This window comes from Ips typographus, linkage group LG8 (genome assembly GCF_016097725.1).
Source record: "Ips typographus isolate SLU linkage group LG8, UJ_Ityp_2.0, whole genome shotgun sequence".
Classification (NCBI taxonomy): Eukaryota; Metazoa; Arthropoda; class Insecta; order Coleoptera; family Curculionidae; genus Ips; species Ips typographus.
In genome coordinates this window covers 3,882,378-3,905,883 of record NC_138429.1, presented here as the reverse complement: position 1 = coordinate 3,905,883, position 23,506 = coordinate 3,882,378, and the positions used below count along the sequence as shown (strand labels likewise).

Below are 23,506 nucleotides of genomic sequence, written 5' to 3'. Positions count from 1 at the left end.
ATTTTCTTTTAGATTGGGTGTCCCCAATATTATAGTTTTCGATTAAGAGTCAGTTTTAGTTGCATCAGGTTGAAGCGCACTGAAAACTGACTGAAAAACAATCAGATACCTACAGCAACCAGAGGGTGAGTATGAAAAGTTAATAATTTGTATTTATTTAAGAGCAAAGTACAGCAAACAAAAATTAAATCCTTTATTATTCATTGTAAATCAACGTTTATAGTTTATGTTTAAACTAGATGGTCAATTGTTCCAATTCCTTAAGTAGTTCTGCTTCACCTTGAATTTTTGTAAGTTGATTTGCCTCTAAAGTTTTGCCGGCGTCTCTGTCTTTCTTCAATTTTTCAATAGCGTCCAGTTTCTAGAAAAATAAAATTCTTACAATTATCACCCATCAAACATGGTGAACATTCCTACCTTCTTAATAGTTTTTAACTTTTTGTCGACTTCCGGATCTCCGGTCAGATCAATTTTAACGTTACTGACCACTGGAGTGCTAGTAGTTTCTTTATCAACACCATCACCATCTTCGTTTTGTTTAGCCTTCTTTGCGTCTCTTTTCTTCTTATTTTTCAGAGCGGCTTTAGACGGTGCGTTAGCGCCGCCTAATATGTACATTAAATTATTACCGCAAATTCAATAAAAAAATAGGAAAATACTTGCCTACTTTGTGGGGTTGTTCCTCATCATCATGCAATTTAAAGTGCACTACGGGCTTGTTGCGTGCAGATGGCGGCCTATAAGCTTGTTTCGAAGCTTGCGGCTGACTGGGCGCGATTCCCTCAACTTTCTTGTCAGAGATTTGAGGCTCTTTGAACGCTAACTTTGGATAAGGCTAAAGAAACATTAAGTTTTAACTAACTGAGTAAAAACCTAGTTTTTGTGTGGAAATCACCTTCCAAACAACCTCATACAGCTCTTCACCTTTAGGCCAATTATTTTCGTAGAGCAATGAACCGGAATAATGCCAGATTTTAAATCCATTGGCTGTTCTCAACCTTGGAGAGGTAGTCGCGGTTAAGAAATGTTGCCCATCTGCGGCCCATTGCAAAGAAGTGGTATCTGATGCTTGACAATTACCTTGAAGTGGTTACAATAATATCAGTAATTTAAACATGCAAATATACAACTTTTAAGTCAAGAAAAGGCTCAACAAATCACACATACCGATTTTCTTTTTGTTGACGGCATCCCAAAACTCGATTTCACCTTGCAAATTGCCGAATCCACCAACCAATAAAATGTTGCCGTGCGGATTGTAATAAATGCTATTTCGTGGTCCGGTGCCCAGTTCAAAACAGGGCTCGCATTTTAAGTTAAAAATTGTGGCTTTTGCCGGCATAAACCCGTAAACAACGCAAAATTCTTGGTTTTTAGGGGACCATTGTACACTGTAAATTGGTCCCTCTTTACCTAAAATTTTTTATTACAAAAATATGTAAACTGTCTACTGTTAAGAAAATTAAAGGGCAGACAGCTATGGCAATTAATGTCAGTCAAATATTAGTAAAAAACACTGTCAACCCAAAAATACAGTAAAACTACACACCCCAAATTTTTTATTATTACTAAATATTTTCTAATGTGAGTTAATCAAGCATTTTTACTTACTCATAGTAACAATTGATGTTTGTCCATTCAGCCCCATAAAATGCAGACCTTGTTTTCCATAGTAAGAACCTCCAGTCTTATCAACTTCAGTAGAAGTAAGTAAAAGTACATTATTTCCCTTTGAATTCCACATAAAATCCACTTTGTCTGCTTGGAAAAAGCTTTTACTTGCAATAGTTTGCTGATTCTCAGGGTACTTGTACAACCTAAACTCATTTAATAATACATTTCAAGACTGAAATAGGTTTGACAGCTTATTAAAGAAAACTACCTTCCAAATGAAGGCTGTCCTGGTGAACCCAAAGTATGACAAACAATAAAATAAGTACCAACATTGGGTGACAGTTTATAAGACACCACTTTATGGCCAGAGAGTCTGGTTACAATTTTTTCAAAGTTGCAGTCTTCATAAAAAACTATATCAGTGTTTACCAGTCTGGTGAAAAGCTTCTCATCATTACTCCACTGTGGTTCCCTGAGCATTAATAAAATATTATAAACCACAATACAGTTAGTGTAAATATCATAACAAACCAGTTGATTTGCTTTTTTTGTATAAAACTCTTTACAAGCTCTCCTCCATCAGTTTTATAAATTTTTAAATTAGGGCTACCTTCTGGATTGGCATTGCTCACAGTAAATGGTTCCCAACTCATAAGGTAGGTGTTCTTAGGTGAAAAAGCAAGGTGATATGCTTTTGTATTGATGATTTGAGCTACATTTGTCCAGGTATCAGTTTCCAAGACAGTAATCCTTAATTTTTTTGGATTAAACTTAGTTTCAACTCTAATTTATCAGAAAACCTACGTTGATTCTACCACATATGCAAAATAAGCACCATCCAAACTGAATAACATACTGCGGCATGATTTGCTCTGAATTGCTGGCACTTTCTCAAAAACCCTCAAACTTGGTGGACCAAGAGTGCTGGTTATTCCACTTGAGGCACGAGCTGAATAAAGCAATATTTGTAAGTTTTACTACATAAAAACATTGCCCAAAAACCTTACTGAAAATTGGGATTGAGGAATCCATTCTGTGCTGTTCACAAAATCCAATAGTTCTACCACTTTCAACTAACAGATAAGTTAAAATGTTGATTTAAATTCCATGTGTTCGACTGGGAAATTAAAAGACACATTTTTTCACAATATGCAAGTGCATATCACTTGCTTAATTGCAGAAGAATTAAATTTAAACCAGAATTATAGAAAAATGTGGTGTTTTTCCACAAATGAGAGCGTCAATCAGGTTAGGTTAATTCTTCCTTTTTAAAAAAATCTACTTGATTCTTCTTCCTTTTAATCATTTTATACAGTGGTTAGTCAACCAACTTTACAGCAATCAGCTGTTATCTATCACTTTTAATTCTAGTTTTTTTATTGCACAATTTGTTTTTGTAAACACTTTAATTTTTTGTGTGTGTGTGAGAAAGTGTTTCCAATCTTGTAATATAAAATTAATAACAACGTCATAATTGTTATTTTATGCACAAACTAGTGTCGATTAAAGTTGTGTCATTTCAGCTCTGCAAAGCTTTTGAAAATTAGTTTTCCTGCATTTACTTGAGCAAGGTAAGTTTGATTTTCTTTAATTATTTCCAACTATTTTTTAAGTAATCAATAATTTGCTATTTTATTTATTGAAAGGTGTTTTCTGGTTGCTATAGGGAATCACGTTGGCATTGAATGCTTTTTATGCTTCACTGACTAGTGACTATCAACTTTCAACTTGCTGCAAGTGGTTTCATTACAAGGACAGCAATATTATCTGGGATAGTTATTTATAACTGTCCCAACATAAAGTGTGCTTGATCCTATAAAATGCACAAGGTAGTCTAATTGGCTTAGTGCTATAAAACCTTTAACACTAACTAAAGAAAAAAGTTAACTTCTGAAAAGAGAGTATATAGTCAGCAAATTTAAGTTTCTTGACGACAATTTGCTTCATTAGCTCATTAGCAAATCTGCTAATAAAAGAGCTTTTCTATTTAGTAATATTTGCAGTTAAAGCCTAACTTAAAATTTCAGATGGCTTTAACAGAAGTGTCAGCTAACAAAAGTTGTGAAGGATGGCAAAAGGTGTACAGCCATGAATCCAAAGAACTGGGGTGTACCATGAAATTTGGAGTTTACCTTCCAGCAGCTGCTGACAACAAGAAACTTCCAGTTATTTACTGGCTTTCTGGTCTCACTTGTTCTGAAGCAAATTTTATCGAAAAGGCCGGCGCTCAAAGGTTTTTATTTATTTTGGATGACCCTGACTGAGTTCTATTCTATTGTACCACTTTATTAAGATATGCAGCTCAATACGGTGTCGTAATTGTTAACCCGGACACTTCTCCACGCGGAGTTAGCATCCCAGGTGATTCCGAATCTTGGGATTTTGGGGTAGGCGCCGGGTTTTATTTGAACGCCACTCAAGAGCCGTGGAAGCAAAACTACCGCATGTACGACTACATATTAAAGGAGCTTATCCCTGTTGTTAATAGTAATTTTAATGTGGAACCAGATAAACAATCTATTATGGGACACAGGTACTGTTTGTAGAGATATTGTTGTAAAAGTTAAGGGTTAAATTATCTTTCAGTATGGGTGGTCATGGAGCCTTAATTCTAGCCTTAAAAAATCCAGGTTTATTTAAATCCGTATCCGGGTTTGCGCCCATTTGCAATCCTTCTATTTGTCCCTGGGGTATAAAAGCCTTCACCGGTTATTTGGGACCTCAAGAAAGCGGCAAGTGGAGCGAATGGGATGCTACGGAATTAGTTAAAAAATACAAAGGTCCAAGTTTGGAATTACTGATTGATCAAGTAAGATCTAGAAGTGTCACTTCAGTGGTAATTTCTGGCTTTTTTTCAGGGAACAGCTGATCAGTTCTTGTTTCAACTGAACCCAGAAAAGTTGGTTGAAGCTTCCAAAACTGTCGGAGTCCCCGCAATATTGAAATTAAGAGAAGGGTATAATCACAGCTATTTTTATATTGCCTCCTTTATTGGAGAACACATTGAATATCACTCTAAACATTTAAACAACTGAGTTGTGGCACGTCTCTCTTAAATTTTTACACAAATATATAAAATGTTGCACTATAAATGTTTTTCATTTGTCTGGTTTTAGGATAAGTTAGAAAAATCAACTTAAGATAAATTCTCATTTAATAATTTAAGAATATTAAACTAAAAAGAAAAAACAAAGGTATCTTTTAACGTTTGTAAAAGTTGTTAGTAACTTTATTTTGACTCCAGTGTTACTTGACTGAGCCTCGTAGTTGATGCCAGTATCTTAAAATTGGTTCTCTCATTGGCCAAATGTGTTGGTTGCCCCACAATGCCCAGCAACTAAAACAAAAATAACAATACAATTTTGGGTCTAAAAAAACAGCTTCTTTGTGTAATTTTGTTAAGTCAGTACTCACATTCCGGTTGCCGCCCCGCCTAAATGCGCCGCATGATCAAAGAATTTCCATCCCATTAAAACGCCAGCAGTATCAAGTCCAACAATAAATTTGATTGCCTGTAATTAACCAGACACTTTCCAAATGTTTAACCATAATTGATTTTCAATTAATTAAAAAAATTAAGGAAATTTTCACTCACTGTGCCAGCAGAAAATGTAAAAAATGGTAGAAGGATTATGCCAAGCTGAGTTTCTGGAAACTGCATACAAACATATCCCAGAATTGCCATTATGGAACCAGACTGCAAAAAATGTCTATAATAGTAAACCAAAATCTTATATTCACTTTAATAAATAGAAAATTGAGAGAAAAACCTTTAAAAATAGGAAGATAAAGGAAAGTCCAGGCTATTATTATATTATTGTTTTGTTGACCATACATTTCTTTAAACTTGCCACCAATTATCGCAAATATTAAATTTTACCAAAAATACAAACTATACTTACAGCTCCTAGAGATAATCCAGGTTGTTTTCTTATAATTTTGTACATGTAACTTGTAAAGCTTGAAATCACTCCAGCACCCAAATATAAAGCCAAAAACTGTTCCTTTCCTAAACTGTGCACTGCCCCTACAAAAATATATTTAAGTCTTCATAGCACAATTGGCTTGAAGTTTGTTTTTACCTGTACTAAAACTATGAAGAACATACATATTAGCTAATAAATGGAACCCTGAGTAGTGACTGAAAGTTGACAAAAACATTGGTAGGCACTGATGTGGACTTGCAGGATTAGATGCAAAATAATTTAACATGAATGGATGCATTCTTGGTATTCTCCAAGCAATGAACACCAACACATTAAGTGCACAAATGGGCATAAACACTTTTTGTCCAGGTGTAAGAGAATTCCACCATTTTTTAACTTCCCTTATTAATGAATTCTGTATAACAATCACAAAGCAATTCAGTTAACACTACAAGGTTGTTATTGGTATTAACTTACAGATTTATCAAACCCATACTCAGATTGTTTTTTAAAAAACTTTATAGGCCTTTTAATCATACTAATTGCGTGTGCCCTCATGTTTTCATATTCCCATACTGCACAACCTACAAATGTAGCCCCAGAAAACTAATTTAAATTAAATTACACTTTTACAAACATTGTCTTAATCACTATTGCAACCAACTTACTCCTACGGTGAAAGCTAAAGGCTTCCATAATTTCCCAACATTTAAATCACCACTTGCTACTTGAAGATTACTGAATGGGGTCTCTAAACTTCCCTTATCAACTTTAACATCTTCTTCCGGTCGGACGTTGTTTCGACCTTTTCTAAAGTTCCTAACATGTTTACTGAATCTTGTGCAAGGTGTCTGGCAAGTTAGAGACTTTGCCGAACTGAAATTTTGTAGTTTTTGTTAATTTAGCTGACACAATCTGTCTAGTCTGCATTACCACGTCCATAGACGACCTATTTGATTTAAGGCCATTTTAATTCAATTATAGTCAAGCGGAATTTGTCATGTATTTACATTTGGACAGTTTTTGTTATAAGCTTTACAACTTTTTTTTATTTGTTTTACTAAAAAAATGAAATTGTAATAATAAAATAATGACACTTTTATTTGTGGTTAATGGCTAACTGATTGTTTAATGCACTTCTTTTTTTAATTTTCCTTATGATTTGGCAACACTGCTTCATCTAAAAAAGAAGAGGAATTCATAGAATAACCTATCTAATTTCCAAGAAAGTAAATCTGTCAAAACCATTTAAATAAACTCAAGATATTTAAATAATATTTATAGTAAGTATTCAAACTTAATTCCATCATATGATTTACACAAATAGATAATTTTTAGGTGCCGTTAACAGCTGAACAATGCCTCCTGTAGATAGCACTCCCAATGTTTTTACAGGAAATTTTGAGTTGTGCTACTCTTTGAAAGCTTTTGATAGAATTCCTGTTTCTGAATACATTTCAAAGAAAACCGGTCTTACGGTTTGTATTGCACAAGTTGATGGTCCGGTTGTTAATGGTTATTTTTGCTTAGGTTGTTACTTTCATTACAATCCAGCTTAATCCTTCCTAAACCCCATTGTCAATGTTTCAGCCACTGAAGCTTTTGATGATGATGGTTTACCCCACACTCTGGAACACCTTATATTTTTGGGTAGTGAATCCTACCCTTATAAAGGTGTCCTTGATTTGTTGGCTAACAGATGTTTGGCATCAGGCACTAATGCCTGGACTGATATTGACCATACATGTTATACTATGGAAACAGCTGGTTCTGAAGGTTTTTGCTCTTTAATGCCAATATTCTTAGAGCATATTTTATATCCTGTTCTTAGTGTAAGTTTTGTTAAATGACTGTATGAGCAGTAGTATAGCTCCCGGATTAGGAAGAAGGCTTCACCACTGAAGTGCATCACATTACTGGTGATGGTGAAGATGCTGGTGTGGTGTACTGTGAAATGCAGGCCAGGGAAAACTCAGCTGAATCTAGAATGCACTTAGCCCTTGCCAGAAATATTTATCCAGGTCACTGCGGTTATTCATCTGAAACTGGAGGTATCATGAGAAATTTGAGAGAGTCTACCAACAATGATAAAGTGTGTTAATTTTTATATTTTGTATGTTTTATAAAAAAAAAGTGTGTTAATATTTTAGGTGAGGGCATACCACAAACAGTTTTACAGGCCTGAAAATTTGAAAATTATCATAGCAGGACAAATTAGTCCTATTGATGTTTTTAAGGCTTTAGAACCTTTGGAACAACAAATATTTTCAAAGGTAAAACTTTTTTTTTTTGTACAAAATGTTTTCATTTTTATCAGGAAATAAAAATTATTTTATATTAAGGTTAATTTTCAGGGACTATAAGTCATATTGCTTTATAAAATTGTGATTTGCCAGAATGTCTCAAATATCTCTTGTACTTCCTTTATTCTAAATATCCCCCAATTACTTCTGCCAGATTTTATTTCACTTTCACTGTTTAGTGTTTCCTTAATGGAAAATAGGCTAAATATTGATTAACAGAATAGTCTACCAATATTTGCTATCAGAGAAAAGCATCCAACCATAAAACTAATTCCTTATCTGATTTTAACAATATATTTTTTCAAATGGGTGTTTTCTGGATTTTCTGTAATTTTGGCTGGATTATACAGGGTGCTCGCGGACCATTCGAACGCCCCTGGCAATCACCCCTGCCTCCTTTAGAATCATCTAAAGATCTTTCAATTAAATATCCATCAGATGATGAAGAAAATGGTTTGTACTCAATGGCTTGGCGCGGACCTTCATGCGTTACCGATTTGTATACAGTAACTGCCTGTTCTTTGCTACTAAAATATTTTACCGAAAATTCGGTATCTCCTTTACCCAAAGCTTTCGTGGAAATTGACGATCCTTACGCTAGTAAAGTAAGTGTGGCGTCTTTAGTTTATTATGGGAATCATAAAGAAAAATTTTAGATATGTTACAATTTATATGAAAACGCAGAAACTTGTTTTTATATCATATTTCAAGACGTTCCCTTACCGAAAGTAAAAACGGTAAAAGAAAAGTTGCAAGCTGAACTACAACGAATACTGTCTGAACAGGATATTGATATGCAAAGACTGGAAAGTATAATAAATAAATACAAACTTGAAAATATTAGCAACATCGAAAATAGTCCTCATCAGTCTATTGCTTTTATGATTATTGGTCACATGTTGTACGGCAACACGAAAGCCGATGTAAGTTTAAAGTATTGTATGTTTAATCTGGTGTCCTGACAGAATTATTGCAGTTAGAGCAAAGAGTAAACCCTCTAGACGACCTAAACCAACTGATTAAAGAACCTAAATCATTTTGGATTGGCATTCTGGAAGAGTATTTTGTTAAAAATAATTTCGTTTCAATTGAATGTTATCCGAGTAAGGAAGAGCAACAAAAAATGGCAAAAGACGAGAAAGAGCGAATCGAAAAACAACGACAAGAGTTAGGAGATGAAGGACTGAGAAAGCAAAAAGAAATTTTAGAAAAAGCGATTGAGTTTAACGATCGCGAACCTCCGATCGAAATGTTGACCTCAGTGGCCATACCCAACATCGATTCTATTAAATTTCATAACATTAAACGATACAGGACAGACTCTGAACAGGATAAACCACTAGATTTATCCAAAACATCGTTATTTACATATTTTGATGATTTGAAGACTAGTTTTGTTTACGTAAGTCTAGTTGAAAACGTCTTTAAAAGCTTAGTAATTTATTCTAAAACCGTAGTTGTATGCTCTTCTGGACACATCTAATGTACCATCAAACTTAAGGATATACTTACCGTTACTTTTAGAGTCTTTATTGGAATTGCCTGTTGATAGAAATGGGGTTGTTGTACCGTACGAGCAAATAGTGGCTGAATTGAATGATGATACAGTATGCAGTGGGACATCGATAGGTAAATAATCTGTAACTACCTCCTAGACAAATGTTTAAAAATTAGTTTTGGTTCTTAGGTTTGGGGTCCGGAGGATTATTTACTTGCGGTAGTTATTCGCAAACTGCAACAATATCATTACAAGCGGAAGCGAGTAAATACAAGAAAGGCTTGAACTGGATCCGGGAATTACTCTACCAAACTAAATTTACGGCAGACAGAATCAAAGTAATCGCATTAAAAATGAGTAATGCGGTAGCTCAAACAAAGCGGAGCGGTAGAAGAATAGTTTCTTATGCAGTGAAAAATTTATGGTATTCTAAGGGTAAGTTATATATTTTTTTGATCATTACGATTAAGAAATTATAAAATGCCAAATAGATGTGTTTCTTGGAGGAACCACACTGTAAAAGTAGTCTTTACAGCTCCATGGAGCAAGCACACGAATTAGAAGCTTCTTGAGCTTTTCCACGTTGCCAAAAAAGACTGAATCAAGAGTTTTCACTTAAAAACCATAAAATCAGACGCTACTATTTGTCAATTCTGTTATTTCTATAGAAATTATCCTAAGAATACATTTATCCGGAGGTGAAAGTACCGACCATTCATCGTTATCATTTCGTTAATACAAAATAATATGATGTTTTAAATTTATTTGTGCAAATTAAGTTTGAAGACAATATGCTTCAGATTTTATGTTTCGATTGTGGTAAAAAGCAAGCATTTGCCAAATATTATTATTAAATACACACAACAACTGCCAAATATTATTATTAAATATGGAGAAATGTGGAGAAAATTACCTTGGGCCATCTCTAATTATGATTATTAGTAAAAAATATTAAACAAAATAATTGTTACAGAAAGTAATGTTTATTCAAATGGAATACTTGTCCAGAGTAAATTTTTGACCGATATTATCCAAAAATTAAATAGTGAGACATCAAACGAGGTTTTGGAAGTACTGGAAACATTGAGAAAAATCTTAACCGAACCGAAAAACGTTATTTTATATATTGCTGGTAGTTTGGATAATATTGATGATGTGGTCACTCCATTAAATAATTTCTTCCAAGACAATTCTGATTTGAAACCGTAAGTTCGTGCTTTTAACTGTATTGAACACACTTATATTAGTAAAATTGTAGCTTAAAAGCTATCCCCGATTCAACACTATTGTGTAATCCAGATAATGCTCCTATACCAGGATGTATAATTGGGTTAGGTTGCATTGAATCCTCATTTTATTATCAGACATCCAAATGCATAACTTCTTTTGATGATCCTGACTTACCGGCTCTTATGCTGTATATCCAGTACTTAATTCAGGCCGAAGTATGTATTATTAAATCTTTTAAAGCATTTAATTTCTTGTCTAAATTTTGTAGGGTCCAATGTGGAAGCAAATCCGCGGAAAGGGTTACGCTTACCATTACAGAATACTTGTTAAAGTGTCCGAAGGACTGGTTTATCTTATATTGGGAAGGGCTACTAATGTTATAGGCGCCTACCAAGAATCTAAAGATATTGTCGATAATCAGTTAACTAAAAAAGAGTGGGATGGCACTTTAATTGAGTCCGCAAAAAGTTCGTTGGTATTCAGTATTATTGACGAGGAAAAAACGATTGGTAGTGTTGTGGAACTGTCGTTAAGGTCTTATTTTGAAGGAGTTGATTATACTTATAATAGGTGAGAAGTACTACAATTTGAAATAGCAGGTTTTTAAGGTTTGTTGTAGAAAACTGCTGGAAGCTTTAAATAAAGTGACAATTGAAGACTTAAATAGAGTAGGGGAGAAGCATATTGCCCCTCTGTTTAATCCTAAACAGGCTAAAACCGCTTTAGTAACTGATCCAGCAAAGATTGACGATACTAAAGAAGGGTTGAAGAAGTACGTATTTTTTTAATTATGTAGTGGAAAAGCATAGTAAAAATTCAAAAAATGGGGTTTTAAAGGTTAGTTTCAATTTCAGATTTGGGTTGGAGTTATCAGTTTATCCTTCTTTGGAAGAAAGTTATTTAAAACCATCTGGTAATTAACAGCGCCAACAGGTATATTATAGGTATATTATTCAGAAATAAATCATATATGGTAAGTTTACTAGTTTCATTATGTCACTAAGTTTTTATTTATCAAACGAATGTTTGTACCGTCTCTGTTTTGTGTTGACCTTCTGCTATGTTGATGAATTTATTGTAGGGCGTCATCAGAGACGATGTGGTAATTTTATGTCATTAAAATCATGTAAATTACTGTTCGACCAGCTAAAAGTCTGGTTTAACGTCATTAGAATGAATTTCAAACTATTTAGTTGACTGGATTACTAATTAAGTTTACACGAGCCAAGCCTGCCTAATTTGTATAGATTTTTTTGGCATTCAAATAGTGGAAATTTGCTGGTTGTACATCTGGTTTCGTAAAAATACCAGTTTTTGCTATCAAATAGATAACAATCATCCTGCTGCACGCGTAATTTAAGTCAGCACAATTTGTATGAAAACTTGTATGCGAAACCGAGATTGCAGGATATTGCTTAAGCCGTAAGTGTAGGAAAACTGGGTGTAGAAAGTTCCTACCAACGTACTGGCACTTTACCTACTTTAGCGATGTAGAAAGCATAAATTCAATTTTTAACCGGCAAGAAGTGAACATTCTCGTATTGATTGTTTATTGCTGTCGATCAAAATGTATGTCATATGCTTTTTACACCTGAACCATCATCATTACGGTTTTTTGGGACTTTTAAGTTCTAACGGCGTCCAAAAATCACAACCATAACTAATCTGTTTGATTAGTCTAGGTTTTTTAGGTAAATTCCCATCAACGTAGTTTGTTCTACTAAATTTTACAAAATGAATAATCTAACTTGAAGAAGAAAGAAGGATAGATGCTGCTTTAGTCAATAGTTAATTACTTATTTACATCACAAGTAAATTAGCAAATTTTGCACGGGTAGTGGAAATGATTTTGTTCTAATACACCATCGGGCATAAATCTTTAAAAACGTCTAATATATCTGGAAAAACATATTAAACACGTTCAGGTAAAGATGATACTCTCACATGTTTGTGTTTTGTTTACTTTGTTTAAATTTATTGTACTGCAAATTGGTTTGTCACATATAACGTAATTTCGACTCAAATTTATAAATTATGAGAAGCTTAGCTTTTCGATCATGTATCAACTAATATTACTTATTACCTTAATGACTGAATATTACCATTTTGTACATTTTTATTTTAATACTACTGATACATACAGTGAGATGTTAAGGTTAAATAATTAATATCTAATTAAGTTCAATTAAAACTAATTTAATTTCACAACTATCAAAAGTCAATATCAATATAATTGATTGATCAAGTTTAAGAACATCTCGGATTGTTCTGTAGTAAAAATTTGATTAAAGATCATCATCAGTGTCCTACCAACCGGTTTACCTTTTAGTGTAATAAACACACGAACTAAATAACTTTTAGTCTGTAAAATTCCAAAGTTACCAAATCAAATTATTACACAAACATCAAAATTTATATAGCCAATATTAGGATTATTATAGCTTGCGTAAAACGCAACACACGCAACTCATATTACATATTTTCATTTTGGGGGGTAGAGAAGAATGTAAGAAAACGGTTTACAGTTGGATCACTCTATATTTAGTGTTCGTGCAAACGGGTTATCGCGTTCGTTTGTCTATAATAGCGATTCCAGTGACCGATACGTGCCTACCAACTAAACTTTGTAGAAGTACGGGGACGTGCATTTCAGGTACTTTGACTGGTTTATACGCTTGCAATCCGTATTGTCGTGAAAGTACCCACTTTACGCGTGCGATCAAGAAAACCGCAAGTGGACTCAGTTTGCACTATGTTTGGTTCTAAAGTTGAATAAGTGACTCCAGTGTGGTGTTTTGCTGTTTTGAATATGAACGAAATCCATCAGATAAATTCAAATGGAAATGGCAAGGTACAAAATATACTAATTGAATATTAATAGGGGATATAGGTGTGCGTAATGTTTCAGTTTTTAATTAATGAATATTTGCAGTAGTAGAAAGTTGATTTTTGCGATATGTTTTTGCTTTCAAACAATTTGTTTTGAGGGAGTTAATTTAATTTTTTAATAAATAATCGACTGCTATTTGACAAAAATGGACAATAAAAAGTTAGTCCATTCTCATCGTCAAATAGCATCAGGTAGGTACGTATTTCAACATATAATATAGAATGTCCAGTCTAGTTCACAGGTCAACTTTAATGAACCTTATAGTAATTAAATGCGATGGCCTTCTCGAAAAAATACGAAAATGCTAATTAGTTTACAGAAAGGTAATTTTTAGCATGTATCTTAAGTTAAGCTTAAGTTTTAGTGAAAATGTACGTAGAGTTTAATGATCATTATTTTGCTCATTAAAATAACTACAGAATTTTGTTTTTAATTATTAATTTAAATAAGGGATTTTAACAAGAATTTAATAAACTGCAAGGGAATATAAATTTCTTTTATGTATCCCACTTTGACATATATTTTTGTCTGTAGGGGTTAAAGTTAATTGTAGTTCAGACTGTAACTTTTTTCCTTGTACTGCAACGTTCAAAAAGCAAAACTCGTTTTAAAATACGGGTGTAATATTTAAATCTCTAGTTCTATCAAGTTATACAGTACCCTCTCTGTTCTGTTTTGTATGTTTGGTTGCCCTTTAAATAGAATTTTATCTAGTACCAATTCTACTTCTGACGTCACTGAAACTTTATCCTTAACAGACTTTAGATTTTTAATGAAAACCAGAGCGACCTCTTTGTTCCAAGCGTGTATTTACATATGATTGATTGTCAGTTGTCAAGAGCACATGTTTTATTTTCAACCAATCCTGAACGCCAGATTGAGTGATGACGTAACACTCACGGTAATCGACCAATACGCGATCGAGCTGCATGAAAATAGTATTTGTTTTGGTTTATAAGGTTTTGTTTTGACAGTAGTACTGGACTTTTTTTTTCCTGTTTATTCAAGGTATTCGTACCGGCCGCGTCACGTGTAGACGTCGAGAACGGGGCCCAGGTTACCAGTGGCAAAGGTAAAAGTACCGCCGACGTCAGCACCACGAAGCGAAGATTCCGCAAATCGCGGCCAGTACGCGTTTTGCTGCAACGCTTATTTGTCATGGCCCTGATACTCGCGGTGCTGGCGGGTCTGGCTTCAATTTTTTGGTACTTTTTCGGATGGCAATTCCTTATTCAGCTGGTTATTGTCGTACTGGTAGCTTATCTAGCTGCAGGTCACTGGAGGTGGCTCTATGTAGCCCTGGTTACTGCACCCAGAGATATACGGTAAGCGGGTAACATTTTGTAATTAGGTCAAGTAGTCAGATTTTTAATTGCTACTTTACTAAAATAGTAAAGTGAGACGCTCAGACTGTATCTGTGTGTGTATGTACAAGGTCTTATCCATTACACACCCTTAATTATTATCAATAACAATTATGCTTACTTTTCAAGTCATGCTATCTAATAAGCATCCAGCTAAATTTCTTGTCTAGTTGATCTTGCCAATAAGTTCAACTCAAATGTCCTAACTAATCTCTTCACTTTTAGAGTGTAAACAAACAACTTTTAGTTAGTTCTTCAGGCTGAATTATAAAGGTTCAATTTGAAGAAAGTTCATGTATAACACCTGCAGAACTGTTAACCCTCACTAGTGCTTTTCCCTTTAATGGTATAGGACCAGCAGGGTAAATGTAATAATAATGTAATTTGACAAAACTATAATGGGGAGTAATCAGTGATGAATATAGTAAACATTAGGAAAAACCAAGGAAAAAATGCTTTTGGACAAATTGGAATTTCAAACTTGATCAACTAATTCTAAAATTTGAAAACAAGAACATTTTTTGTTTCATATTTAGTATTATATCAGTCCACTGCATGTGGTCCATTGTCAGATGTAAATTCTGAAGTGACAAATATTACATATTCAGCTCAAGATAATCTGTCATCTTTCCATGAATCCATGTATATTAAATTAGTGAACAGCACATCCAGTATGTCAAAAAACTCCATATTCAATTTTTGGTTTTATTGCAAAAAAACTTAAAATTAAGACATGCTTCTAATTTACTAGACAAACCATATGACCTGATAATGTGTTAAGATTTGTATTTTTTTTATAAAATGATGGCATGTGGCAAGAAAGATCAAAATATCAAAGTCATATATGAAAGTTAGCAATGACAGAAAGGTAATTACGATATATTTAGTACTAGGACTAGGTAAAGTTATATTGAATTTACTCTGAGTATTATGTTATACAAAGTCTTGCAAACAACATTACTTTGTAATACTACTAAAACCATAATTTGAACGGACAAAATACATTGTGTGTAGCAGGTAATAATTGATGCACAGTATTAATGAGAATAATATTTATTGAATACTGCATTGACAAGCAGGGTCAACGTCAATACAATCTTTTCATAGGTACCTGAAAATTTATGTTAGGATAACAAGTGGTTTAGTATGGTCCACTACACTAAATTATGGTTTTTAGTAATCTGGCTTTGTTTATAAAAAAATAACTAAAAATATCATATTTTCAGGGCTTTGTATCGGTACATAAGGCTTTTAATTCAAGTAAAGCATTTGCACAGACGTGACCTTCCTCTGTCAGAGATATTTCTTCAGAATGTTAACAAACATCCTCACAAACCTGCTATACTGTTTGAAGATCAGGAATGGTCGTTTGCACAGGTAAGTTCACCGTATGTATAATATTACAATTATATCTTGACCATTATTATACTGGTGTATATTATGTGTTATAATATACACAAGTATTAAATGGTCAAGTTCATTTGGTACCACTAAATCATCTTGATTTGATGGAACTTTGATCAGGAGCTAAACTTTCCATTCTTAATTATTTTACGTAAGTAAAAAGTTAACGACCTCGCAGAATAATATGCTCGTTAGGAAATTTTATGTGACATGAATATTCTACAGAGTAATAACTAAACTATTTTATGTTTCACCTATACATTATGAACAAACAATACCTTAGAAACGGTGTAGATTATATCTTCCATGCCATAAAAACTACCTATTTCCTATCCTACATGCTCTTGCCTTTTAGGTAATAAATTTTCGTTTATATTTTCTAAAATTTCGTCCAGCTTTTGCTATTTTCACTGACTGACAGGACTATCAAAGTCTTATAATTCAGGTAAAATAAACACTAAACAACATACCGGAAACATTGTATGCATCATAGGCGTTAGGGAGAGTATAATGTCCAGTCCGAAACCTATCCCTTGAGCCTTAGCCCTTTGGCTGTTTCGGCCTTCAGTTCTCTCTAACGCCCTTGGTACATAAATAGCTATTAAATGGGTATTGAACCAGGTATACAGGGTCATTTTTGCAGGTGGAAGAATACAGCAATAAAATAGCAAACATATTCAAAAGCCACGGTTATAAAAAAGGAGATAGAGTGGCGCTTTTCCTCGAAAATAAACCGGAATATGTGTGCATCTGGCTTGGACTCTCCAAGTTGGGGGTGATTGTTCCATTGATAAACACAAATTTGAGACTGAACTCTTTGGTACATTCAATTACCGTTGCGAAAAGCCAGGCTGTTATATTCGGAGCTGAACTGTCCGAAGGTAAGTCAGAGAAATTTGAAAATTAAATTTGTGACCTCTATCACAACTATTGTGTGTTAATAGGTTTATAGATTGCTGCCGCCAATGTGTATTTATTGTTTTTGACTTATTATTTCTAGAAAACTTTGCTAGGAAGTGTTAATTTTAGAAGTAGCATTATTATGAAGCCAAATGTTGACAAATCTCTATTTACATTTAGGTACTTAGGTACACATTTTCTCCACTTTCCAAATAGTTCAAATTCCTGAATTGTTGCTTTTGATGTGCATTAACTAGCCTTATCTTCATCATTCTCCTAAAATTTCTTAAATTCTCTTGGCATTTTCTGCAAAATAAATTTCTGATAATTTTCCATCTTTAGACATACCAGGATGATATTTGAATGTGTTACATAGGCTGGTATTAAAACCCTCATTAAAACAAACAAATAGACCTTTTCTGTTAGGATCTTAAATTTCGGGAGTTGGATCATCAATGTCTTGAAATCAAACTTCAAAGTTTATTTTTGCTTCATCAGGGCAAGCTGTTATTGTTGATTCTGTGTGCTCTAATTTTGTAATACTAAGACACATTTGGAGAGGTACACGAGGTTGCTACTTGTGTGTTGTTTGTAAAAACAGTACAAGTAATAAAGCCATGTACCTCTCCAAATGTGTCTTAGTATTACAAAAAAAGAGCACACAGACAGATCCAACTCCCGAAACTTAACATCAACCGTTCAACAGAGGATCGTAAACCACAAAAGCTTTTTCTGTTAGTTTTCTGCTAAGATGCACATGCAAGTGCAAGAAAGTGGCAGTGAAAGTTTACATCGAATTAAACCTGCTGAAATTCTATGTTTTTATTCAACTAGAACATGCATTTCACTTTCAACAATGTAAATATTCAATAGGTCTTCTTAACAAGATGCATAATTTAGTGATATTTTTCCTGAAAGCTAAATATTCTAATTTTTGGTTTCCACGTAATAAATCAGCACTATTTAACTTTCAGCTGTCACTGAAATACTAGACAAAATCGAATCCAAAGTGGCCTTATATCAACTAAACTGTAATAACAACGCTAGTCCGCAAGATAACAGATTCGAAAATTTGGATCTGTTATTAAAGGATGCGGCAACCAGTCCGCCTGAAGTAAAGGAAAAAATCGGCCATCACGATCATTTAGTTTATATTTACACTTCTGGTACTACAGGAATGCCCAAAGCCGCCGTTATAAGTACTTCCAGGCATGTGCTGTGGTGTTTTTTTTAAACAGTTTAGATGTAATATTGCATTGTTGCAGGTATTTTTTTATTGCTGGTGCTATGCATTGGTTGTGCGACTTTCGCTCGTCGGACAGGTTTTACTGTCCATTGCCTTTGTATCATACTGCCGGAGGTTGTATGAGTATGGGTCAAATGTTAATTTACGGCTCCAGTATAGTTATAAGAAAGAAGTTTTCGGCGTCATCCTATTTTCCAGAATGTCGTAAATACAATTGCACAGTGAGTGTTTCAATTATTAATTATTTGAAACGTGGTGAGTGGTTGGTTTTTTTTTAGACTGCCCAGTATATCGGAGAAATGTGCCGCTATATTTTGGCAGTTGCACCTAAACCCAGCGACACCGATCACAATATACGGGTGATTTTTGGAAATGGTTTACGTCCACAAATTTGGAAAGAATTCACGGAAAGGTTTAACATTAAAGACGTTAAAGAATTTTACGGTGCCACCGAAGGAAATGCCAATATTGGTGAGTTTCAAATATCCCAAAAAGTTTACAGTTTACTAATAAAACATTTCAGTAAACATCGACAACACCGTCGGCTCTATAGGTTTCATATCTCGAATCATACCTCAAGTCTATCCAATTTCGATAATTAAAGTGGACGAAAATGGAGAACCGGTTCGCGACGCTCGAGGCCTATGTCAAGTGTGCCAACCTAACGAACCTGGAGTTTTTATTGGGAAAATTCTGCCCAACAATCCGTCCAGAGCCTTTTTGGGCTACGTAGACGAAGAAGCGTCCAAAAAAAAGGTGGTGCACGATGTGTTTTGCAGGGGCGATAGCGCCTTTTTGTCTGGAGACATTTTGATTGCCGACCAATTTGGCAATTTGTTTTTCAAAGACCGGACTGGCGATACTTTCAGGTGGAAAGGAGAAAATGTTTCTACGTCAGAGGTGAGTTTGATGTTTCTTGTTCTCCCAGTTTTTACTTAATAAGTGTGGTTTGTTTTGTATTTTTTTTTCTTGAAATAAACTTTCTAGGGAAACCTACAGCAAATTTTTTGGCCATTTTTAACCGCCTTTTTATTACAAAAGAAGGTTTTGAAAGGCTGTTTGTTGTAGAATCAGGACCGTTATTCATTTTGACTCTAAGGGATTTTTTTCACAGATATTTAAGGCACAGAAAAATGGGCAGCAAATTCTGGAATTTCAACCCAGTTCATTTGATAGTTGAGATAATTTTAGAACATTCTTTATTTATGTCTTATAATTCTAGAAAAAACGGTCTTTCAATGCTTTTTTTTTAATCATTAAATTCGACTGAAGCGTTTCGGAAATACAAGCCCTCAAATATTGCCAAAAATTATGCTGTGAACAGTTTATTTCAAGTTTTTAATACAAAATGACGTTTTTGACATTTTATATTGTCTTAAGAACATTAACCTACTTTACAATGAAACTTTGACATATTGCTAATAAAGGAAAAATAATGAAATTGTTACTTAGCAAAGTCATATCATCATTTTTTGGAAACTTCAATATCTATAATAATATATAATATATATAATCGTTGTCAATAACAATTTGTTGTACAGTAAGAACATGTTCTTCATATCTTTGATAACAATTTTATATGTTTAACAAAAATCAAACTAAATTAGGATGACGTTACAGCCGAAAAATCTGGCAAGGTTGCCAAAGTGTAGAAAAAAAACCATTTTTTTTTTCAAAATAACACCCCAAGCCAAAGGCCAGTAAAAACTTCACAAAAAACTATCAAAATTGCCTGAGCCCTCTCAATACTACTCACTACGTATTGTAAGGCAGTAAAAGACAAACAATTCCATCTTACAGGTCGAAGCTGTGATAAGTAACTTAGTAGATTACAAGGATGTGGTGGTTTATGGGGTGGAAATTCGGGGGATGGAAGGCAGAGCAGGAATGGCCGCTCTATTCGACCCTTCCCGTTCTGTAGACCTTAATAAAGACTTTTTGGAAGGTTTAAAGCGATCTTTACCCATTTACGCCAGGCCCATTTTTATCAGGATATTAACTAAATTAGATCTAACAGGTAAGTGTTTTTTATTTTTTCATTACGGTGTGTTTATGTGCAATGTATTGCTTTTCACGAGTTAAATTCAATGAATAAAATAAAGGTGAAGGTAGTATACAGGCAAGTATTACATTTTTAGATATTGCTGTAATTTTGAAAGCTAGTTTTGCTTATTGGTTTCACTCAGTTTTTAGCGAGGGGTAGATCGCCGAGGTATTATGAGGCACTTTGCCAGCATTACAAAGCATTTTGAGGTATTTATAAGGATTTGAGAGTATTTTGAGACATTGTCTGTATATTTCAAAATGTTTTGTGATATATTCATTGGAATTTTGAGTGAAATAAAGCCTAAATAAAGGAAATTTATCGATATTTTAACTAATACATTGCAGTAGACAAGTGTATGAATATAAGAAAATTGGAGATATGTTCTATATGTTTGTTGAGACGAATTACTCATTTTTTTCCTTTGTTTATTGGGTCTTCTGTCTCACACAAAAAAGGTTTGTTGGGAAAATGGAATTTCGCACTATTTTCAACTAAGTTGAAAATAACATTAACCTAGAAGAAAAAATAAGAAAATTGACTGAAAATTTAACAGAACAGCATAGGCACACATATAATTATTATGGTAAAATCTTTGTAACATGATGTTGAGTTGAAACAATATTCATTACAAATTATTATAATTTACCAATTTTTCAGCATTTAAACTACATTTTTGAGGTCACGTGACTGTTTTTGACAGGTGTCAACTGGCCTTTACAGTGGTGCAAGCTCAGAATTTCATTATCAACGCAATTTTTTTTTGTTAGAATTTGGAAAAACAGTCACCTGACCTTAGAAAATCAATTTTCGCACAAGGTCAATTCAAGTGTCAAAAATTTGGAAAAACTTTTACGTTGTCACCTAACCTAACATAAAAACTGTCACGTGACCTAAAAAAAAAATCAATTTTAAGTATTTGGGTTTTTAAAATTTGGAAAAGCAATCAGGTAACCTGAGCAAGTCATTTTTATTCATTATCATTAGTCCTTATGACATTTTGATAAGGGTCACTTAACCAAAAAACAAATTTCAAGGGTGTATTTCATCGGAGATTTTATAAACTTTTATCATTGTCTCAATACCAAGGGTCTCATAACAAAATTTAAGAATGCCACAAATGTGTAGGTAAACATTTGAAGGCATTCTGAGGCAGTTTAAATATTTTAAGGGCATTTCGATGTATTTCCAGGCAGTATAAAGCATTTTAAGCAGTTTTAAGGCATTTTGAGCAATAATAGAAGCATTATGAGGTACTTTAAAGGCATTTACCCTTCGGTTTTTAGTGACTGGTAATATACTAAAAAATGAGTGTTATCTTTCAGGAACATATAAGCTCAAGAAAAACGATCTGCAGAAAGAAGGTTTCGATCCATCGAAAACTTCGGATAGTATTTATTATTTAAGCAGCAACGGAAAGTACGAAATAGTCAATCTCGAAATTTATGACAAAATAAATTCGGGCGAAATTCGGATTTAATGGTACTCGTTTCTGTTGCCTTAGATTCGTAAGGTCAAAACTAAATCCAGACTGACTGTATAGTTTAAGTAGGGTCGACATGAATATTAGCTATTTTTGCATTTACTAGATTTACTATTATAGTAGAGTACTCATTGGTTTCGAGTTAATCAAGTGGGTTTGCCGGTGATTATTACTTTAACTGACAGATCTGTTTTGTTTGTTGCAGACAATGTAAAATTAAGTCTAAACTTTTTACTGTATTATTTTAAATCGTGTTCTTCACTTAGTGAAAGTTACAGATGGTAAAAATTTTTAGTAAATTATTTTTCATACCAAATTTCTTTCTATTGTTTAAACGTCAAAAACACTTTTAGATCTGCTTTAACAATTTTATTTACACGTAAGGGGGTAAAAGTATTTACTATTTTATTGGCGTGTATTAGAAAAGGTATTGGTATATAATTAAGGTTATGTTGTTATGTTTTTTCTGTTACAGAGGCTAGATTTACTTACAAAGTGAATGTTTTATTAGGTCAAATTTAGAGTGTTTTACAATTATTAGTAAATTTACAAAGTCCTGATTTTTACAGGTGTTGATGATTTTAAGTTATTTTAGTTTGTATGCACCACATGTGTATGTCTCTGTTTTTATTATACGTTTAATTTATGGTTGTTAGTATCACCTTCTATTATAAATACAAAGTTTTATTTATCTGGTGGTTTTAGTACGTCCTCCATTTTCATCCAGCTATTTGGAATTTTCAAACAAAAAACGGATTCCAATTTGTCACAAACAATATTTAGGGTGTTTCATTAATAAAGCTGCTTCAGTATTACAACTTTATTAAAGATTTTTTTTAATTGATGCTACTTTTTGTTTCATGATTGAAGAATAAATAGAACATAAGTTATCTTGGGTCACATAAAAAATCTCTTTAGCTTGATATTATTGTGAATCTAGTTCAGCCCATCACTAAAGAGATGATGTAATCTAGGTCCTACTTTTTACATGGAATTTTGCCGTATCAATGTCAAAACATCATTTTTATTTTAGTTTTTTCTTTAGAAAATGCGCATTTTGTAAATATACGCTTAAATTGAAAATTTGAGTAAATAAAAAATTAAAATAGCAATAGTCACAATCACTAGACCTTTTGGGGCTCTCTTAATCATAAAAATGGTAACGTGACCTTAAACAAATTTCGTTTTCAAGAAAAATGGATTTAACCAATCCAATGTTTGGATTAAAAATGGAAAGAAAGACAAGCGGATTTTGTTAATTGTGACTTAAAATATGTCTGATTAAAAAGAGGATATTTACAGGGAGTTTAAACTAATTAAGGAAAGTTTGCCTAAAAAAGCATTTTTCATATTCTGTTATTCATTTTTATTATTTACTTTATGATCATACTCTCAGGATAAGCATGACGCGCACTTTCTTGAAACAATTTGGATATGACAGCGTTTTTACATACAAACTGGCCGCCCTAAAAGCGCCGAGATAATTAAATCGTATCTCCCGATTTGGACCCTATATCAAGATCATAATTGGGAAAACGGCACAACACACCCCCCCATGCGAAAATATCTCGGGGGTAGTTTTGCGAGGGTGGAAACGTGGCGGG

The 23,506-nt window shown here is 33.5% G+C and overlaps 5 protein-coding genes across 8 annotated transcripts; 3 read left to right on the top strand and 2 right to left on the bottom strand.

Moving 5' to 3' along the window:
- Positions 1 to 180: 180 nt before the first annotated feature.
- On the bottom strand, positions 181 to 2,866 carry eIF2A (eukaryotic translation initiation factor 2A). The gene is made up of 10 exons (XM_081985822.1): positions 2,622 to 2,866; positions 2,419 to 2,563; positions 2,146 to 2,364; positions 1,883 to 2,086; positions 1,612 to 1,817; positions 1,168 to 1,413; positions 896 to 1,080; positions 664 to 835; positions 418 to 605; positions 181 to 361 (listed from the first exon to the last, which is right to left on the bottom strand). Exons 1-10 carry the CDS (start codon positions 2,644 to 2,646, stop codon positions 236 to 238), a joined length of 1,716 nt encoding a protein of 571 aa, XP_081841948.1. The 5' UTR covers positions 2,647 to 2,866; the 3' UTR covers positions 181 to 235.
- A 146-nt stretch (positions 2,867 to 3,012) lies between these two features.
- On the top strand, positions 3,013 to 4,706 carry LOC145733163 (S-formylglutathione hydrolase). Of its 2 annotated transcripts, none has more exons than XM_081985851.1 (5): positions 3,013 to 3,185; positions 3,642 to 3,847; positions 3,908 to 4,147; positions 4,201 to 4,423; positions 4,473 to 4,706. In XM_081985851.1, exons 2-5 carry the CDS (start codon positions 3,642 to 3,644, stop codon positions 4,647 to 4,649), a joined length of 846 nt encoding a protein of 281 aa, XP_081841977.1. In that variant the 5' UTR covers positions 3,013 to 3,185; the 3' UTR covers positions 4,650 to 4,706. The 2 variants fall into 2 exon arrangements, with proteins under 2 accessions (XP_081841977.1, XP_081841976.1); XM_081985850.1 differs by lacking the exon at positions 3,013 to 3,185 and adding an exon at positions 3,420 to 3,443.
- Positions 4,707 to 4,750: 44 nt separating this feature from the next.
- On the bottom strand, positions 4,751 to 6,662 carry rho-7 (rhomboid family intramembrane serine protease rho-7). Of its 2 annotated transcripts, none has more exons than XR_014179123.1 (8): positions 6,474 to 6,662; positions 6,209 to 6,416; positions 6,018 to 6,146; positions 5,697 to 5,955; positions 5,517 to 5,641; positions 5,210 to 5,311; positions 5,029 to 5,143; positions 4,751 to 4,951 (listed from the first exon to the last, which is right to left on the bottom strand). XR_014179123.1 is itself a non-coding variant. In XM_081985836.1 (8 exons), exons 1-8 carry the CDS (start codon positions 6,506 to 6,508, stop codon positions 4,861 to 4,863), a joined length of 1,047 nt encoding a protein of 348 aa, XP_081841962.1. In that variant the 5' UTR covers positions 6,509 to 6,660; the 3' UTR covers positions 4,751 to 4,860. The 2 variants fall into 2 exon arrangements, 1 of the variants encoding a protein (XP_081841962.1); XM_081985836.1 differs by having other exon boundaries at positions 5,029 to 5,126; positions 6,474 to 6,660.
- Positions 6,663 to 6,729: 67 nt separating this feature from the next.
- Positions 6,730 to 11,548, top strand: LOC145733135 (uncharacterized protein C05D11.1-like). 2 transcript variants are annotated; one of them, XM_081985811.1, is made up of 15 exons: positions 6,730 to 6,823; positions 6,879 to 7,070; positions 7,131 to 7,372; positions 7,423 to 7,632; positions 7,691 to 7,813; positions 8,194 to 8,448; positions 8,500 to 8,766; positions 8,820 to 9,245; positions 9,301 to 9,472; positions 9,531 to 9,776; positions 10,315 to 10,546; positions 10,600 to 10,786; positions 10,840 to 11,141; positions 11,191 to 11,343; positions 11,426 to 11,548. In XM_081985811.1, the coding sequence occupies exons 2-15, from the start codon at positions 6,899 to 6,901 to the stop codon at positions 11,490 to 11,492; spliced, it is 3,054 nt and encodes a 1,017-aa protein (XP_081841937.1). In that variant the 5' UTR covers positions 6,730 to 6,823; positions 6,879 to 6,898; the 3' UTR covers positions 11,493 to 11,548. The 2 variants fall into 2 exon arrangements, with proteins under 2 accessions (XP_081841937.1, XP_081841938.1); XM_081985812.1 differs by having other exon boundaries at positions 6,771 to 6,823; positions 6,892 to 7,070.
- Positions 11,549 to 12,731: 1,183 nt separating this feature from the next.
- LOC145733137 (long-chain fatty acid transport protein 4-like) lies at positions 12,732 to 22,593 on the top strand. The gene is made up of 10 exons (XM_081985813.1): positions 12,732 to 13,422; positions 14,470 to 14,786; positions 16,052 to 16,202; positions 16,873 to 17,110; positions 18,104 to 18,338; positions 18,395 to 18,596; positions 18,654 to 18,846; positions 18,899 to 19,275; positions 20,176 to 20,392; positions 21,745 to 22,593. Exons 1-10 carry the CDS (start codon positions 13,381 to 13,383, stop codon positions 21,897 to 21,899), a joined length of 2,127 nt encoding a protein of 708 aa, XP_081841939.1. The 5' UTR covers positions 12,732 to 13,380; the 3' UTR covers positions 21,900 to 22,593.
- The last annotated feature ends 913 nt before the right edge of the window (positions 22,594 to 23,506 follow it).

Coding starts and splice junctions, on each gene's coding strand:
- LOC145733135 (XM_081985811.1), top strand. CDS start 6,899: ATGCCTCCTGTAGATAGCACTCCCAATGTTTTTACAGGAAATTTTGAG. Junction 8,449..8,499: donor ACGATCCTTACGCTAGTAAA/GTAAGTGTGGCG, acceptor GAAAAATTTTAG/ATATGTTACAATTTATATGA. Junction 10,547..10,599: donor GACAATTCTGATTTGAAACC/GTAAGTTCGTGC, acceptor GTAAAATTGTAG/CTTAAAAGCTATCCCCGATT.
- eIF2A (XM_081985822.1), bottom strand. CDS start 2,646: ATGGATTCCTCAATCCCAATTTTCA. Junction 2,087..2,145: donor CAAAAAAAGCAAATCAACTG/GTTTGTTATGAT, acceptor ATTAATGCTCAG/GGAACCACAGTGGAGTAATG. Junction 362..417: donor AGTTAAAAACTATTAAGAAG/GTAGGAATGTTC, acceptor TTATTTTTCTAG/AAACTGGACGCTATTGAAAA.
- LOC145733163 (XM_081985850.1), top strand. Junction 4,148..4,200: donor CAATCTATTATGGGACACAG/GTACTGTTTGTA, acceptor ATTATCTTTCAG/TATGGGTGGTCATGGAGCCT. Junction 4,424..4,472: donor TGGAATTACTGATTGATCAA/GTAAGATCTAGA, acceptor GCTTTTTTTCAG/GGAACAGCTGATCAGTTCTT.
- LOC145733137 (XM_081985813.1), top strand. CDS start 13,381: ATGAACGAAATCCATCAGATAAATTCAAATGGAAATGGCAAG. Junction 16,203..16,872: donor AGGAATGGTCGTTTGCACAG/GTAAGTTCACCG, acceptor TCATTTTTGCAG/GTGGAAGAATACAGCAATAA. Junction 20,393..21,744: donor AACTAAATTAGATCTAACAG/GTAAGTGTTTTT, acceptor GTTATCTTTCAG/GAACATATAAGCTCAAGAAA.
- rho-7 (XM_081985836.1), bottom strand. CDS start 6,508: ATGGCCTTAAATCAAATAGGTCGTCTATGGACGTG. Junction 5,642..5,696: donor TCTTCATAGTTTTAGTACAG/GTAAAAACAAAC, acceptor ATATTTTTGTAG/GGGCAGTGCACAGTTTAGGA. Junction 5,127..5,209: donor TTACATTTTCTGCTGGCACA/GTGAGTGAAAAT, acceptor GGTTAATTACAG/GCAATCAAATTTATTGTTGG.